Source organism: Nymphaea colorata, chromosome 12, assembly GCF_008831285.2.
Source record: "Nymphaea colorata isolate Beijing-Zhang1983 chromosome 12, ASM883128v2, whole genome shotgun sequence".
Lineage (NCBI taxonomy): Eukaryota > Viridiplantae > Streptophyta > Magnoliopsida > Nymphaeales > Nymphaeaceae > Nymphaea > Nymphaea colorata.
This window is the reverse complement of record NC_045149.1, coordinates 16,093,449-16,112,081: the sequence shown is the minus strand read 5'-3', so window position 1 is coordinate 16,112,081 and position 18,633 is coordinate 16,093,449. Positions and strand designations below refer to the sequence as shown.

General features: G+C 39.9%; 1 protein-coding gene and 1 long non-coding RNA gene across 2 annotated transcripts; both read right to left on the bottom strand.

The window, feature by feature from the left end:
• Nucleotides 1-9,360: 9,360 nt before the first annotated feature.
• Nucleotides 9,361-9,858, bottom strand: LOC126410647 (uncharacterized). The gene is made up of 3 exons (XR_007575086.1): nt 9,798-9,858; nt 9,550-9,618; nt 9,361-9,442 (listed from the first exon to the last, which is right to left on the bottom strand). It is a non-coding gene; the product is annotated as an uncharacterized LOC126410647 (long non-coding RNA).
• A 46-nt stretch (nt 9,859-9,904) lies between these two features.
• On the bottom strand, nt 9,905-15,324 carry LOC116265277 (protein-tyrosine sulfotransferase-like). The gene is made up of 7 exons (XM_050080725.1): nt 15,146-15,324; nt 13,687-13,758; nt 13,234-13,522; nt 10,962-11,099; nt 10,662-10,766; nt 10,359-10,506; nt 9,905-9,948 (listed from the first exon to the last, which is right to left on the bottom strand). Exons 1-7 carry the CDS (start codon nt 15,322-15,324, stop codon nt 9,905-9,907), a joined length of 975 nt encoding a protein of 324 aa, XP_049936682.1.
• Nucleotides 15,325-18,633: the final 3,309 nt, after the last annotated feature.

Genomic DNA, 18,633 nt, shown 5'->3' with positions numbered 1-18,633 from the left:
CGCGCCTCTTCTGCTGACTCCCTGCCGCTGCTAGCTGTCCTTATTCATCCTTGCTGGCTTGACGTTGAAGGCTTACGAGTTACGATGACGACGACTCTGCCGCTCCCTTGTTTACCCCTTTTATTCCTTTTTCACTCCCTTCCCTTCCCTTGCTTTACCAGGGCCACCGCTCGACAGCTATTTATTGCCGCTCAATTTCTGTTTATTAAGAAATGGTGAAGGCTGGAGAATGTGAGGATTCCTCACTTTTCCACAGGCGCAGGCCCGCTTTTGCCGCAAAGCGCGTCACCCCCGACCCCACCCCGTCGCCTTCCGGAAGCGCCTAAGCCAAGTCTGGAGCTTCGGCTTTTTTTTTTTTTTTTTTATCTTATTTGGAATTTGAATATGCATATGCAGACGTTCAATAAGTCAGTAGTTTCTTTTAATAAAGATTTAACATTGCACTCGGAAAAAATCTCACGAACCAACGGCTCCAAAATTTCTACATTTTGAACACTTGAAGACATGTATGCAATGTGGTTTTTTTTTTGTTTTTTTGTAAATAAAAGAAGCATGCCATGCGAGGAGCAAGTGTTTCATATAGAGGAGGCTGATTTGGAGGGAAAGTGGAAGCCAGAGGCGTCATCCTAATTTCATTAATTGGTTTCTTCAAAAGCTCTCGTGGATGTTCTTCCTCTCCTTCCCAGACTAGACTAGTAAGAAATAAAATTGAAAATTAGAGGATGTGAGGGACTAGGAAGCTATTTGACTCTTATAGTTGATGGATTGTCTCGGGGGACCCGTGGCTTGAGTGAGTTGAGGGTGGGCTCTTTCTCTTTTCTTTTAAGGGCAATGTGGTATAAATGCAATCGATGCGACCTCAGATGGGGAGTGGGATGGAGGTAGCATTAATTACAATTATATCTATTGCTGATGCACATATAACCAGATTTACCTAAACACATGACATGAAATGAGGGGGGAGGGGTTGAAGTTGAAGACATCAGATCACCCACATTAATTTAATGTGGTTATTACGGCAAGCGACCAATCACGTGCTCTCTTACCGAGCCACTAGACTGGATGCTCTAAATATATAATCTAACCCCATGTGGCATGCGTCACTCATGTGCTCCAATTTTATCCTCGCTCTTCCATTTGTTATTATTATTATTTTTTTTTTTAATTTTGCTCTCTCTACATTTTGGTGTACCTCCCACACCCACATTTAATTTATGGGCTGCGATTTACAAGTAGAGTTCGCCTGAAGCGGTGCCGTGGCTTTTTAAATTGAGTTGGCGCAAGGTTTTAGTCCATTAATCTGGATGTTGGATCATACTTTTTCAACTGCAGACTTAAAAAAATTGTTGTGCAATCATATCTTAGAAATTTTCAACCTCCAGTTGTTTATATTTGTGGGAAACCATTGATATATATATACATGAGTAGGAATGGAAAGAAATGTCTTTGAGAAGCAAAAACAGAGTCTAGGAGACGAGTACTAAGGTTTTGGTGTTGGTTTTATAGGTGGGTGTGGTAGTCACAAAGGCCAGCACATCAATTAAAATTAAGGGGTGAAGTGGAATGGATTGGATTGGAGTTGCCTTCCATTAATTAATTAATTAATTACCATCTGCTCTGCATCCGCGCTTCCCTTTCCCTCTCATGGACTGTTGGAAAGAAAGGGACCTTCTAACAGGCATGCACGTGATGGATGGGTGGTGAACTCCAGGAGGAGAAAGCTTTAAGCTTTTCTTCCTTTTCCAGTCAAAGGCGTACAGGGAAGATAAATTCCTCGGGAATAAAGTTTTCCACACCCGTCAAACGTCCACCGGGAGACAAACGATCTTGAGCGCCGACAATCCAATTCTAATAATTCTAATTCTAATATAGGGAGGGCCGAGGCAGCCGAAGCCCCCGCCGCGCCGTTGGAAAAGAGGGACCGCTTCTGCTTCTGTTGCGTTGCGTGGTGGCCCCGAGCTGCATTGCAACATCCCCTGCCGCAGCTGGACAGCCGACACTGGTATGGCTGTCAGCCAAGAAAGAGGCGACTGGTGAGAGAAGGATAGGATTTATGAAGTAGAAAGAAGAGCACGCTCCACATCCTCCCCTGCATCCAACTGGAGAAGAATAAAAAGTTTTTATTTGAGGCAAGAAGGTGAAAAAGTGGGCAGAGCAGAGGCGTTCTTTTGTTGTCCATTTTGTAGTCTTTGCTTCCGACTCTTCCTCCCAACTCCAACCCCATGGAATGGAAGAAAATGAGGCAGTGGTATTTTATCGAAAATGACAAAGAGGAGGTGGAATGCTAAATTACTCAGGACTATGTAATAAGCAAGCATATTGGGTTGGAGAAGAGACAAATTCCGCTTCGGGTCGTACCAATTACAACAATGAACATGTTTTTGCTCGCCCCGCTCTTTAATGAGGCCACGGCAGCTGAGCCAGGTCCACCGGCGGAGCGGAGAGTCGACAGATCAGATCCCCTTGCCTGCTGTCGGTGACCGACACTGGAATTCCACCGACGAGCTGACCGGCTATAGGCCGTTGCTTTGCAGGAGAGGACTTCCACAGCTCCAGCGAGGCTCACGTGGCTGGCTGCCAATTGCTCTTCATGTGACGTCCAGGTATGCAAATGCAAATGCGAGTCGGTGCTCCCCTCCCCCCAACCAGCAGCACCAAGAATGAGTGAAGAGAGGAAGGTGATCCATCCACCGACACTTCCGCCCACCACAGTCCTTCTTCCTCTCTCGCTCGCATTTGGTTCATTTCGGGGGCAAACGTTTTCCGAAAGATCGCCGACTTTTCCGGGGCCCCAACTCTCCCCCCGGAAATTCCCATCCCCTGCGTCCCTCCGCCCTTACATGCTCGGTGCTTCCCCTCACAGTTTCTTGGCAACTCGTTCCTATATGCTTCCGTTTCTGCACTCGACAAATCAATAATCAATTAGAAATTACTGATTCAGCTAGCCTTCACACTTTAATTTTTTAGTGGCCATAGCTGCTCCAGGATTCAAGTCCTCTCCTCCAATTTCATCATATCATCAAACAAATTACAATTCGCGTAAATGGACGTTTTGATCCTTAATTTGTGCTTTTGTTTATAAGAAAATTTGGCTGGACCAATTGTTACAGACCGTCATTTACGACTGCTCGGGCCATCGCTTTCCTGGCGAGCATTTATCAGGAGGAGAGGTATGTATATATAAAAAAAAAAGTTGGTCTCACTTTTCTTAGCCAATTAAGTCTAACCTAAGCACATGGTAAGGCCAACTTAAACAATCTTTTGCGGAGTCCACCACATCACTAGTTAAATTTACTGGTAATAATATATTAAAGGGGTTTGTTGTTAGTCTACGATAAGCAAGCTTGTGGAAGTGGAACAGAAGCAGCAGCAGGACGCTCACGAGTTTTAATGACTTACATTTTGAACGGCCTAACTTTGAAGGACGACGGCTCAAGAATAAATAAAACAACAACCCAACATTTGTGCTGGTCCGTCCTGGTTCAGTGGTTCTGGTGGGGAGAGATAGACCCAATCGACTAGCCTAGCAAGACAACTCTCTCTCTCTCTCTTGTGCAAACACGCGCCGAACACAGCTAGCGGTGGGTTAAGTTGGGGGCCTACCACCGCAGCGACCTGCTCCCATCGGAACCAAGGAAAAGCAGTTGAAGACGAGCTGTTCAAAAACAGGAAAACAATCTAATTAATTAGATTAAACAACACCACATTCAACAAACAGCTAAAAAAGAAGAAAAAGCTAAGTCCTCCTGCTTCTCCTACTATACATGCACTTCGTCAGGCGATGTGTTTAATCCCATCCTTTGATGCAATACTCTCATGTATCAGACTTAATTACGAGAACTATCTAAACTATCAATTCAAGGAGAGCAGAGATGAAAATTCAATTGCAAATATAAAAATCAAGTTGTTTTTCCGTTTTTTTAAAGTTCAAAATACCTTTCAAAAGAGACGACAGAGAAAAGATAGGGAAACAATTAAATTTTCCTAAACTAATTTTTTTTCCTTTTTAAGAGGTATTTTAGGCTATATAATTAAAAAAAAAAAGTTTATCTTTTCATGTCAAAATGTTTGTCAACTGAGGAGCTTATAATTATAACTTCTCAAAGGGATAGGAAACATAATTAACCTTTAATATATATAATCAATCTCTAGAACGGCCAGAAGCAATGTTGGCCTTAGTTTCTCCCTTAACTGCTCAAAATTGCTCGGATCTTCCATTTCGAAATAGCTGAAGAAAGCGCTTGACTCTGCCACAACAGGTCATAGGCACGTTTCATGGTTTGGATATCTAATTTTTACAATTCTAAAATAACTCTGGTGAACTACAAGTTTAGAAATCTAATTAACCGGAGAAAGGAACATTTGAGCCCTGGCAACAGTCACGATCAGAATTTCAAGTTTCACATCCTCAAGCATTATTTATATACCAAGCAACTTCACCATACGTACAGACGGGGCCTTAGAGTTTGGAGTGTTTAAAAGGTCGAGAATCCCACGGAAGTACTGCTATATAGGCGTTAGTTTCAATAGTTTCACAGTAAATTCACATACATGCAAATAGCTAGCCATACCCACCAGCTTCTCTTCATGCTAGGCAGTGAATGCAAATTTGTTCAGACAGCTGCATGCGTCACATAGTATTGGACGTAATTAACTAAATTTCAGAAAGGTTTCTTCAGAAACTCATAGATTATTCAATTGAAACAAATTAAATATGAGGAAGCTACTATATATACCTGCATCATTCTTAGCTACAGTTGCTGCTGCTTTAGGTTGGAATGCTAGCTAAGAAATCACTTGTTCACCAACTGCTTCAGCAAACATTCTCAATATATATGACGATATGAATTTTCAGAACGCCAATTGCAACGCAGGCATCACTTGTCATTTACATTGTTTATGCTGTTATAATTGGGTGACAAATATCATCTATATATATATATATATATATTTACTGTACTACCTCTGAGATTATGTATGCAAGAGAGAGAGGGAGAGAGAGAAAGGTGGAATCAATATATATCTTAATTTCTCTTGTTTTAAGGTCAAATTATCCTCTGTGCTTAACATGGTTGTGTGGGTTTTCTTATTGAATGTAGAGTTACAGTTCCTGAGCCAGTTGCGGCCTGTTTCTGTTTCGTCCAGTGTGGGTACTAGATCTTCTATTGCAAACTTGTTAAGACTTTTTGCTCTGATTTCTTGTCTCTTCTATATGCACGAACCTGCACAATTAAGTTGGGGCTTGCAATATATGAATCGGGAACAATATACCAGCTAGAGTGAACTTCATCCCCTACTTGATTGCTTGTAATATTGTTTGAGAGTGGATTGATGGTGTTCTAGTATTTGTTTAGATTGAATATATATGATGTCAATGTCATCCATGTTGACTGGTTCAGTTAGACGATGGACTCAATGGACTTTTAATATAATAATGCCTGGGAGCTGAACTCATATTGGCTATGACAGGTCGGGAGAGCACTCGGAATTTATCCGCAACGCTCGATTCCCTTGCAAATGAATTTTACAACAAGGCTCAAACTTACGTTTTTTTTTTTCTTCTTGTTTTTGTTGAACAAGTCTAACGCTAGTGAAGCTTTTTCATTTCCTTTACTACCGGCGTCTATGGTTACGTTGGGATGTGAAATATGCATCACGTATCCGTTAGAAGACTTGATGTCCCTCAATAAGTGTTGTGAGGATTAAATCAAGAAGCAGATATATGGGATAAACTGCAGGGTAGGCATGCATTTCCCTTTTTCATACAATACAATGCCATTCAAATTAGTATGGCAGTACGAAAGGGTTACAAAAATTTGCCTAAACAAAGAGAGACAAACAACAAGTCACTGTTCAAATTTTTACAACTTAACAAACATAGGTGGTCGGAGAATTGCTTTACTGAAAAAATATTATTTTTTAATATAAAAAGATTAAAGTAACTTTCGTTGGTCACGAGAGAAGATGATCTTTACAGGTGATACTTTTTTTTATCATTTTACATCTAATTAATGTTTTCTTTTCTTACTAGGCATCTCTTTAAGAATCTCACTTAAGTACATATTTATTAACTTTTAAGAGTTGAGCATCGAGTGGCAGCCTTCGCTCCATTTTGTCAAAAGAAAGTCAACCGGCTTTCTTTCTTGGCAGGTGTTCTATATGATTTTTTTTTTTTCACTACTACAAAAAAAGGGTATTTATTGACTGGTGGAAAAAGTCGCGTTAGAAAACATTTATCTTTACTAAACATCTGTACAAAGGAATCAGAACCAAAATATGTGGATTCCTGTCACTAAAACTTTTTTTTTTCCTTTTAGCTTTCACATGACCATAGCAATAAAATTGCACGTATAAGATACAAAATTAGAATAATTTTTATTAATTGGCAGTTCTTTGAGAATTTCACTTGAAAGTTAACGGGAATTTGGGGACGCCTTCACAAACCCATTTCCAGGAAACCTGATTTTATGAAAACTAAGTTTCTTAATAAGTAAAAAAAAAATGGTTTTTGTGTTTGAGTGATACACCCAAAACATTTTTTTTTTTTGGTGAATAACCATATGGGGATAAAAGTTATTCACTCACCTTTTCCCTTTTGGAAATCAATTAAATTTTCTGAAAATGTCATCCAAACTCACCCAACATCGAGTTTTGAAGGCAAACCAGGTTTTAGAAACAAAACCTAGTATAAGGAACAAGCTATAAATTTGTGATAAACTCATGGAACGCTCAAATAGGTTTCCTATGAATATGACCCCATTTGAGTTAGATTTATACAACACTCAGATGATGTTCATTTGACCCCTTAGAGACCATTGAAAAGTTGATGAGCTCTCTATTATTTAATGGGGCTTAGCTTACCACCACATTATTCTAAAATGTATACTGCCCCTGTTATTTGATGGGGCTTAGCCTACCTGCACATTATTCTTAGACGTATATACTATTGGTACGTGTATAACTATATTGGTCTGAGGGGGTAGGACAGACAGAACCACACAGTTTTCGGCAATTAATCAGCAACACAAGGGATGTCATCAGCAATAAAGCAGATACGGGTATTTGACACTGCTGGATCTGATATTAAGATAGTGACCACTGAAAAATGTTCCCGCAAATTAACCTGCTGTTGACGAATCATATGAGATGCGGCCTGGGGTTGTCTACCCACACGTTCAAGTACAGGAAGCTTACTTTCTCTGTATCTTTCCAAATATTGTAATCAAATTATAAGAAGAAAAAGTGCAAAAATGAAAGATATATATATACCCCTTGCCAATAGGTCCTTCGTCATCCATGGCAGCAGGTAGTTCCATGGCCAAGCATCTAGCAGAGTCGGGACACGCCGTTCCCTCGGATACTTCTCCGCAGTTTGAGCGGCGGAAGCTGAATTAGGGTAAAGCAGATACAGGGCTGCCCATTCCACATTCTTCTCGAAGCTGCTGAGCACTCGATCCAGCGGATGCCGCTGTATTGTTAGCACCGAAGTTTTATCCTTGGGCAATCTGGACATCATGTCGTACCCACGGTGTGTAGCAAACGTTCTACAGTTGGACTCACTCCGAAGGTTTATGATCGCTTGAAGGTCATTTATGGTACTGTTAGTGATGAATTTCCAAATTTTAACTATTTAGCAACCATCTAGCACTAGCAACAATCGACTTTTCATCTATATGTATATATATAGGTGCTAAATCCTCCGGACATCCAATGTTTTCCTCCAATCACGACATACCACCTCATGCATCCGCTGGTGTGCTGTGAGAAGCAAGAGGATTTTTTCTTTTGTCACGCGCATGTGCAAAGGTGCTTGTGCAAGAGTGTGAGGTGGACAAAATAATCGGTCCAAAGAAATCTTAGGCTGTCGTACCCAAGTAATCAGAAGATATTGCACCAGAACTGGTGCACTTAGTACATGCCATTCAAAGTGCCAAGACTATTATTCGACACATCCCTGACGCGACACACATTTAAAAGTTGCTAGTACAGTTGGAAATCATGCATGCTAACACCTAGACGCAGGGAAAAGGAACATTGCGAATGGCACAAAAAGTGCTTTATGCTTTTATGGGAATCTGCACGTTTGAAGACACCAATTCCTAGTGATTCTTGAGCTTCAAAGCTCTTAATCGCGCAATTACAAGCAGGAGAGTACAAACGAGGGACATGAGCGTGAGGGGAACTACTATAAAGCCTTTTCTGGTGGACCAGCTGTTTATGCTATTATTCTCCTCATCATCATCACGACTTTCCTGCAACAATATATGGATCAGTAAACTGACGACCACGACACGACATGCATGCAGGAAAGAATAAGAGAGGAAAGGAAAATAAGTTATCGCTGGCCTTTTTGCGGCTCGACAGGAGGCGCTGCTGCCGTTGTTCGAAGATCTTCTGTGCATGCTTGTGAAGTTCTACATCGAGACTGTTCAAAGATACTATATGCTTGATGGTACTCTCTGGAATACTTCTTCGTCCCTACAAGTTTCAAAGCTTTCAGAAATCAAAACTAAAGGGCATTGGGAGCCCAATGTTGCGGGTACGGGATATAGTGTTGTGGACCAGCGTAATTGATAATCTTTTCGGTGCGGCTTTTGGTGTGTAATCTCTTCCATACTTGCTTTACAGTACTTAGTGTCCATTATTGATTATTATCATTATTTATCGTTGGCACAAAATTATAGATCATTATTTTACTTAATTTTAAAAGCTCTTTGACAAATCTTTTGAATTTTTGAAGATTTTATAGTTCACCGATTTAATAGAAAAGTAAAAATTTTAGATAATATTCCAAGCGAATACCAAACAACAAAAGAGAACATATGTAACAGAGAAAATTGCAATAATTAAAAGTACGACGGTCCCCACCCTTCAAGAGATGTGCAAGGAGCATAGATTATTCTTTTCAATTGCCAAAGAAAGCTCGTAGATGTTATTTTCAGAAATTACTCATCAAACAAAGTGTTTGAACCTCTTAACAATGAATAAAAGTAAGTGTAAACAGCAACTAACATAGAGGCATGATAATTAAGTACATCTACAGGATGAAATATGTTCGAATAACGAGATGTGTCATTCACCACACTTTTCCCTGGGGCCTGTATGCGAAACTAGCAATTAAACAACTTTAGTTTTAGTCATGTTTCGTGCTCAAATTCAAGTTAAAACTTGATGCATGGTGCTAAAATATGATTTCTGCAGCCAAAATGAGGCATATCTCACATCAATCTGCTGTTAATGGACCGCCTTTTGCCAGAACAGATATAGTAAACAAACGCCTTTTCCAGGAGCACATATGCTAACAAATGTTTGATATATTTACCTCTTTTGAGTAGAGGACAGGAGATACATATTTTAGAGAAGACGAACGCCGATCCGCTTCATACTTGCCCATTCTAGAGAGGCACTTGTCATAGGCCTCCATTAGTTTAGCTATAGTCATCTGCTACAGAAAGTTCCATCGTCAGTTTGCTGGTTCACTAATTAATTAACGAATTAATTGGGACATTGTTATTGCGGAAAGTTAATGGGGAATCGGCTATGGCTTACATTTGGGTATGGGATTACTTCGTCACTGCCGAAGATAACATCGCGCGGAAAGACGATAACAGCTGGATTCTACGCCACCAATCAAAAGATGGACTTGTCAAAAGGCTTGTTAACTGATGAGCTTCTCAATGAAAAAGGAAAGACAATTAGCCTGTACTATATTATAATCTCTACAACAGCTTAAGGAAAAGGATGCATTAACGTTTACTCCTTTTTTTTATCACGGGCCTTAGCTAATTCTTGCTCACCTGCTCGAGATTGCTTCGATTTTCCATTACAGAATAGTTAAGGGAACCGCTTGACTCTGCCACAGAAAAGGTCATAGACACGTTTCAAGGTCGGATACGTTATGCAGTCACACAAGCATGCTTCTTACAATTAGAAAACGACTCTGATCAACTGCAAGAGGAATCTAATTAATCAGATAACGGATGAATATATTATTTGCTTCCCAGGCAACAGGCGCAGTTAGAGTTTCCGGTGAATTTCATTAATACCCCAAAGCAAGCATTTACCAAACAGCTCCACCATACGGACTTGCTTCTTACATTTGAGTGCCACACGACAAGCTCCAGCAGAGTACAACTGCAGACGTCAGTGTAAAAAGCTTCTCAATATATTCACATAAATGCTACTTGACAATTTCTCTACCAGCTTCTCCTCAAGCTAGGGCAGTGAACGCAAACTCATTTAGTCAAGTGCATCGCATGGTATTGACGAATTAACCAATTGATCAGTAGAGCATCTTTCAAAAAACAAAAAGCCTGTTGAACTCAAACAAATTAAATATGGGATGCTACTAGATATACCTGCGCCATTGTTAGCTGCTGCTTTAGGTTGAGATGCTAGGGCTTGCAGCTCCGAAATCGCTTGCGCACCAACTGCTTCAGCAAACATTCTGGCTGACTCTTTATGTTTCTCTGTGAGTGCAATATGGAACATTTTCTCCAATCTTTCCTGAAATATACATCTAATTATTTAGTGGCACTGATAAGTGCTTTTTGCCTAAGTTTCCTGGAAAATTAACAACATGCGGCTTCACTTGTAGGAAGAAGGCATTTCGTTGGGTCTGTCCACTCAACAACTAGCAGTTGGCTGGTGCATTTGCCCACCTTCGCAACATCGAGTACGTATCGTCCAAGTGATGGGTGCTTCTGTACACAGCGGCGCACAGCATGGGAATCTTTTAAGCAGGAATTGTTTGTCAATCCAGCTACCTGAACGATTGATTGAATAGGAAAATTAACATGGTAAAATTTGAACTGCAGGCCCTTTAATTAGCTTTATTGATAAATGATAACTAGGCAGAAGGTGTAAGAAATTAATGGATGCATATGGGTGCGCAATCTATCGTATCGTATATGTAAAAGCAGGTGAATACAACAATACGTGCAGTGAACAATTATGTGTACCTGAAAAGTGGCACCATTATGGATGAGTTCATGTGCAAGCGGATCATTAATAAAAGCATGTAATGGCATGACGATCTCTTCGATGTCGTATGGATTTTTGATTTCTTCCATTACCCTTTCATTTCCTCTAGCATTCCTCTGAAGATGAACACACGCACAATGTTAGACAAGCAAAAGAAGGTGTATTCATGAGCAGGGGTGGAACTAAGAATTTTTACTAAGTTGTATTTTTCAAAATATGATTTTTAAAAAAGCTAAATGATTTTTTTGTTACATTACATTGATTTTTTTTTTTTTAATTTGAGTGGGGTCATGGCCCCTGCTGGCCTCCTTCAATCTGCCCATGCCCCTGTTAATTAGGCAAATCATTGAATAGTAGTTAGAATGCAAGTATCCCTTGTGACTTATATAATTTAGCCTACAACCACCAATATCATCACTGAGCTGGTTATATGCACACGCTGGTGCACAATTTTTTTGTGTTAAAAACATTTTTGTAAGGAAAAAAAAAAACAGAAAAAGTTAAACGATTAAAAAATGACATTTTTTAAAATAATTTCTAAAATACCCTAGCTCCTATCTTTTTTTTCTCTGTATATATTTTGCATGCATGGAGCGGTACACGCAACTCACTCTCATATCATCAATACCTTTGAAGTACTAATAAGGTATTGTTAGAGAGAGAGAGAGAGAGAGAGAAGAGAGAGAGAGAGACTCACTAAGTTAACTGTTAACCAAATGGCGCACTAGCTTTGAACAGAGTGGGGGGGGGAGAGAGAGAGATAGAGAGCCGATAAAATGGGAGCTCATTACAAAATTTGGGAACAAGAAGTCCCCTAGATAGAAGAAAAGAGAGAGAAAGATTTCGTGTGTGTAGCAGGAGCATAAAGCAAAAAAGACAACGTACCTTCACTATTGGCTTCTTTTAACTTATAGACATAAGACAATATATATTTTGACATTCACAGTAACATATGTTATGTTTAACTCAAAACAATGCACCAAAAAGAAAACACTTATCTCAAGGGTTTTTCTAACCTCATACAAGAAAACAATAATATAAACTTTCCTTTTAATGCTGATAGAGTTTTGCTCATATTGCTCTTCAAAAATCACTTATTTCATGCTTGGGATGAAGCATCCTTGGTGTGCATGGTCATTCCCCTTCTCTTCTTTTTTCATCCTCTCACTCTCTTTTTTTTTTTCCTTTTTGGTCTCAAAGGAATTTCTCTTTTCCAAACTCTTCTTTAAATGCTGTTTCTACAAAGAACCCATTACTTTTTACAAAGTTGCTTTGTAACTTGAAATCCAACTATGTCAAAATAACAACAGTACATTTATGAAAGACAAAAAATATTTTCATTGACCAACAGAAGAGTAAGAGCTACTTTCATTCCACATTAAAAATTGTCTCTTTAGTAGGCAGCTCTTTGAAAATTTTACTTAAAAGTTGAGTACGTATTTATTATCTTTCAAAAGTTAGCATCAGCTATTTATTATTTGCTCAAGCATTGGGCTGAACTAATGATTCTTTGTAGCGGAGGAGACAGGTGGGGTCTCCATGGAGCTTATGCTTACTCACTTTTTGAGACGTTAATTTATGTTGATATGTGGGTGAATTTGGGTCCGGTTATATGGAATAGCTCTATGAAATCCAGCTCATTGCTTCATGGTCAATCAATTGAAAGTTTGTTAAGAATATATTTAGTGACCCATTAAAAAAAAATCTCAAGTCTTATTTAAAAATCAAAAGTTATTTATTAATTTTTAAAGTATTTATTGAATGACATCCTCAAAAAAACAAGTTGTCTTGTGAAAAGTAGCTTTTGAATTATTTTTTAAAAACTGGCTTGTTTGTGTGACACGTTCAAAACAATTGCTTTTTCTTTTTCCTCTTTTTTTTTTTAAAAAAAAAAAAAAGTAACTAGAGAGGATAAGGATTACGATCTTGAACCTAATTTTCACGCCAGCCAAACTACACTCCAAAAATGTAGTTTCCCGAGACGGCATTGTCGGGAGTGTCGTGTTGAAACATTCTTTTAAATAAATGTTAAGGGTTGAATAATCGAGTTGTCCTTTGCTAAAAATTTGGACAGCTTTGTTGTTTCACAATGATAATGATGAAACGTAAGTAAGAGGGGCAAGCAGCAGAGGCTCGTCTGTGTAATTGGTCTGACGGGGAAGAGGGCAGAGGGCCATGTGAATATAGAAGTTTCACTGCAGAAAGAAATGAAATGGGAGACAGAAATTTTGGTAGGTAGGTAGATTTTACCCTTGCAAATAGGTCTTCAATCGTCCATGGGAGAAGGTAATTCCATGGCCATGCATCTAGCACCGTCATATCACGCCATTCTCTCCGAAACTTCTCCGTGATCTGGGCGGCGGAAGCGGAATGAGCGTGGGCCAGAAACCGAGCTCCCCATTCCACAGCCTTCTCGTAGCTGCTCAGTACTCGAGCCACCGGATGCCGCAGCACAGTGAGCACCGAAGTTTTGTCCATCGGTAATTTGGACGTCAAGTCGTACCCACGGTGTGCAACAAACACTCTACACTTGGACTCACTGCACGCAATGCAAGAACTCGGATCCCACAATCAATCAATCGTCAACGTTATAGGAAGGAAGAAAGAAGCGACATGCCAATGGTTACAAATCAAACAACATATCCCACGGGGCCAAAGAACAAGGTAGTGAAGTTCAAGTAGAGAACGGATCAGGTGTCGGACCTCGGATCGAAGGGTAGATTTTCGCCATATGAGCAGGGGCACTCTAGGTTTCGGAACAGATGCCTCAGAAAGCTAACACACACACACACACACACACACACAACCAAGAAAAAGGTTAGTTAATGGTCTCCGCACCACCCACAAAGCAAGCATGATCGAGCATTCACAAAATAAATCGAGAAATTTTGGCCGGGCCATCTGGATAACACCTCTAAAACTAAAACTTGGTTTTTGCAAAATCAAACCACATTTTGTAAAAACCTGATTTGGTTTTCTAATGCGTTCTTGAAAGCCTAGTTTGCCTATTTTGTATGACCAGCAGGCTTTCACTATTTAAAACCAGCTTTTCGTTTGGATAAAAAAAATGAGTTTTTGAGGATGAGTTTTTTAAATATTTAATGAAAGTTACAAATATGATTGTTGGCAATTATATACATATACAACCTTTGGGACATTTTATAAACAATTCAATAGGTTTGTTTTATCGCACGGCTTTCAGTTTCTTCAGATGGATGCTGTGATTGGGTTTTTTAGCGCCATATGATAATGTTGCCCTTAGTGGCATCATTTGTTGTGCATATGTGCCTTAATAGAAAAAATGTGCTAATTCTTGAGAGGATTAATATGATTAATTATTTAACCAAGTAATAATATAAGTACCATAGCCACCAATATCATTCTTGGGTGTTTTTTGGCAAACTCTGTCACATGGATACGTGGGTTTAGCTCACGTACCTGTATCCAATATGCGGACGCGCATATTTGGATACAGGACACTGGTGGGACATGCCAAAAAAATAAACTATTAATTTAATGTTTTTTATTTCATTTTATCATTTTTTTGTGATGTATCCAATTATTTTCATGAACAATCCTTTCAAATATTAAGTACTTTTGTGATAAAACAAACTTTCTTACAAGAGTGAACTATTAATTTAATGTTTTTTTTTAATTTTATCATTTTTGTCATATCCGCATCTATGTCCATACCCGTTTAACCATACTCGTACCCGTATCATATCCGCACCCATATGACATAGTCGGCAAAGTTATTTTTTTTAAGGAAAATCTCAAAAAAGTCTCGGAGTTTTTTTTTTAAAAAAAAATCAAAATGTTTGTTATATTGTATTTGCATTTAGGAGGTCATGTTAAACTCTTGAAAACAAGAGGAAATAAAACAATGAAACAAAAGTTGAAAAAAAAAATAAAAACAAAAATTTAAATAAAAAAAATTGAAAAATCATGATAAAATCGAGTTAAAATTGCGATAAATTGATTTAAAACTATTTTTTCAAAACTTTGTTTTTGATGACTCATGCAAAAAACGCTGTTTTGTGACAACCCATTCCATTTTCTTGTCATCCCAACACTTTCTGAGAGTGGCCCAAAACCTAAGTAGAGGTTTTGAAGTGGCATCCAAACCCGCCCTTAAGAAGTAGAGAGAAATAGAAACACTTGCCAGTGGAAGAATGAGCGACCTCCGCTTCTGGGCACATGGAGGAAGAAAAGCAAGTTCTGCAGACTGGACTGTTGCGCTTCAATAGTTGTAGACCCATCAGAGATAGATCCATCTCTCCACCCAAGCACGACACTTTCGCAGCTCTCAAAATCTTCCTCGTGCGAAGACGCAATGGCCATTAATGTTGGCAAAATGACCGCTGATCGGTTGCATATGTGGGGCAATTCAACGTTTGAAAAAGATTATATCATTGGCGGGAAAGGGAAACAAGAAATGCAGCTAGAGAAGGAAGGAAGACAGTAGTGGTAACTGATACGCATGAATTATGTGGCTGCTTCCACACATACCTGCCGCCAAAAGCACCGTTAGAATCCAACGAGACATCTCTCGATTCTCTCCCTCTCAGTGAAGGAAGGCCTTGAACAAGTTTAGATGAAAACATAATCCCTCAGCCTCTATCTATATATGGGACAATGGAGAAGAAAAGGCAGAACAAGATAGTCCAAACATAAGGTGAGTTTCCTTTCACCGGTAAAAAAAGAAACAGATAAGAGACAACGACAAATCATGAAAGAAAGAGAAAAAGAAATGCCAAAAAGAAAATAGTTGGAAGGACAAAAAAAACGGAGATCAAGGACCCCACAATCCACAGATGAAGAAAAAGGAAAATGAATTCAAATAACAACAAAATCGCTACATCCAGATTAAGAAAATGAAACGGGGAGCAATCAAGAATAAAGAATAGAAGAAGGTGCGGACTTCAAAGTAGAGAACAGTGCAGTGCAGTGCAGTCGACAAGGGAAGGAGTTCAAGTTGGAGTTGGAGTTGGAGCTGGAGAAGACAGATGAAGATGTAGCAACGTGACAACGCTCCTTCTGTGGGGGTGACCCTTTCTGTCCTGACTCCTGATGTTACATAAAAAAAATTCGATCTCCCAACACCTGGAAGCTTTAAAAACAGTGGTGGCTTTGGCTTCATCTCTGACAGCACTAAGGGTGAGCCGAGTAACTCGAACTCGGCTCGTTAAAGCTCGGCTCAAACTCGAGTTCAAGCCAGCTTTTTTACTCGATGAGTCAAGCTCGAGTTGATGGTTCAGCTCGTTTATTTATCGAGTCGAGCTCGAGTTCGTTTAACGAAGCTCGCTTAACCGAACTCGGCTCATTAGCTCGAGTTGAGTAATTCTTCCATGATGCGTCGGCAGCGTCACTTTCCTTTCTTCACCGGCTTTCTCTTCGTTATTCGTTCTCATGAACCCCCACCGTCATCACTTTCCCATTCTTTGCATCTCTCTTCACCGGCTTTCACCCCCACCGGCGACGATTCTTCAATGCTAAGGTACACCCTTCTACTCTCGGCCTCTCCTATCCCTCTACTCTCTCATTCTATCTTCCCCTCTTTAATCGCTCTCTCTCTCTCTCTCTCTCTCTCGTTTTGCCAAAGCCTCTCCCTCTACTCTCCCCTTCTCTCCCTCCCTCTATGATCTCACACTCTATCTTTTTCCCTCCCTCCCTCTCTGATCTCACACTTCCTCGTTTTGTGTTTTGCCAATGGGAGGCTTTCTGGAACTCTCGCTTGGGCAAGGGTATGCCCAAATGTGGAGTTTTAGAAACCCTTGCTTGCATCGTCGTCATCCCAACAACCAACTGCTGGGCATCGGCTCCTCCAATGCCTCTGCAGGCTACAGCAGCTTGGGTCAAGACCAACATCACCTCCTTCTATTCTGACACCGCCATCGTCGCCATCATCGTCGGTGATGAGGTCTTCACCACTCTCTCCTCCGCAGAACCGGCTCACCATTGATGCTCAATCTCTATCCCTAATATGTCTTTATGCAAAACAAAGGTGTGGTTCTCCTTGACAATGCTCTGTTCCGGCCAATCAGTCCCACGAAAGAGGAGGTTGATCCCAATACTCTGCTTCACTACAATAAGGTCCTCGACGCCATGATCAATTCCTCGTATGCCTCGATAGAGAACCTCAATTTCTCAGATGTGTCCATCTTAATCACAGAGACAGGGTGGCCTTCAAAAGGGGATCCCAACAAGAGTCCTACGCCACCATCAACAATGCCGATGCCTACAACTCCAGCACACAAGTTAATCGAGTTAATGAGTCGAGCTCGAGCTCGACTTTGTATAATCGAGTCGAGCTCGAGCTTGTGTTAGGCAGCTCGACTCGAGTTCGAGTCGAGTTCGAGCTCGAGCTCAATGAGCCGAGTCGATCTCGAGCTGGGCAAGCTCGAGCTCGACTCGACTCGTGTGCAGCCCTAGACAGCACCGTTGCCTCTGAGACCCCTTCGCCCACAAAATATTAGTATTGCACTAGCCCAAAATGTACAGGTTGTACAATTGGCCGCAGCCGTCAAAAAAATAGGCTAGACGTAGAACAAAATATAATGGTTGCAAAATATACTGGTAAAGTACACTCCTACACTCGAACGAAAAACATATTGACACTATACTGATCATCAAATAATAAGGAAAAGAAAAAAAAAGGCAAATTGACTATGCAAGTGTTTCCCCTGACCACAGCACTAGAAAAGATAAAATTATTCACATGCGACACAATACAATACTCCCATCCACAAGTGGCCTTTTACCCCATGCTGTTTTGAATTGTCAAAATATGTTAGCTAAAGGAATGACCTGGATGCACGTCTTCTTCTTGTGTTCCTATAACATAAGAATAATACAACAACTAATCTACCACTTGTTTCTTCAAGTGGTCACAAGGCATGACACAAGGCAGCAAGGATTAAGCACACAACAAGAAATTTTTCAAAACACACTGAAAGTCTTCCTTACTCACATTTTTATTTTGCATTAACTTTCATCACTTCCCTTTAATACAAAGTTTGAAACACCAAGGTAAGACCGAAACTTCACAAATTTTGGATATGAAAGTGCTTTAGTAAACTCATCTGCAACTTGCTCATTGGTTGAGCAATACTTCAACACAACTTGACCTTTACCAATAATCTCACGAATGAAATGATGACGAAGTTCAATATGTTTTGTCCGCCCATGGTAAATCGGATTTCTTGTCATTGCTATAGTTGCCTTGTTGTCACAATGAATTGGTGTTCTTTCAGTTTGACTTTGACCAAGATCTTCCAAAACTCGACTCATCCAAATTGCCTAACAAGTAGCTGCAGATGTAGCAATATACTCCGCTTCTGAAGATGATAATGTCGTCGTACTTTGCTTTTTTGAACACTATGATATAGCACCTGATCCAAGTGTAAAAACATAGCCCCTTGTGCTCCTTCAATCATCTACAGCTCTTGCCTAGTCACTATCAGTGTAACCAAGTAAGTTAAAACAAACATCTGATTTATACCAAATTTCATATTCAATAGTTTCACGGATGTAACGCAAAACACGTTTTGCTGCCTCCAGATGCTGTAATGATAGATTGTGCATGAACCTGAATACCAAACTGATAGAAAATAAAATATATGATCGTGTATGAGTCAAATATAACAAGCC

Excerpts from the sequence above, each read along its gene's own strand:
- LOC116265277 (XM_050080725.1), bottom strand. The coding sequence starts at position 15,324 with ATGGCCATTGCGTCTTCGCACGAGGAAGATTTTGAGAGCTGCGAAAGT. Across the intron at positions 13,759-15,145 it reads GGTCGCTCATTCTTCCACTG|CTTTCTGAGGCATCTGTTCC; the intron begins GCAAGTGTTTCT and ends TGTGTGTGTTAG. Across the intron at positions 11,100-13,233 it reads TTGAAGACCTATTTGCAAGG|AGGAATGCTAGAGGAAATGA; the intron begins GTAAAATCTACC and ends GTTCATCTTCAG.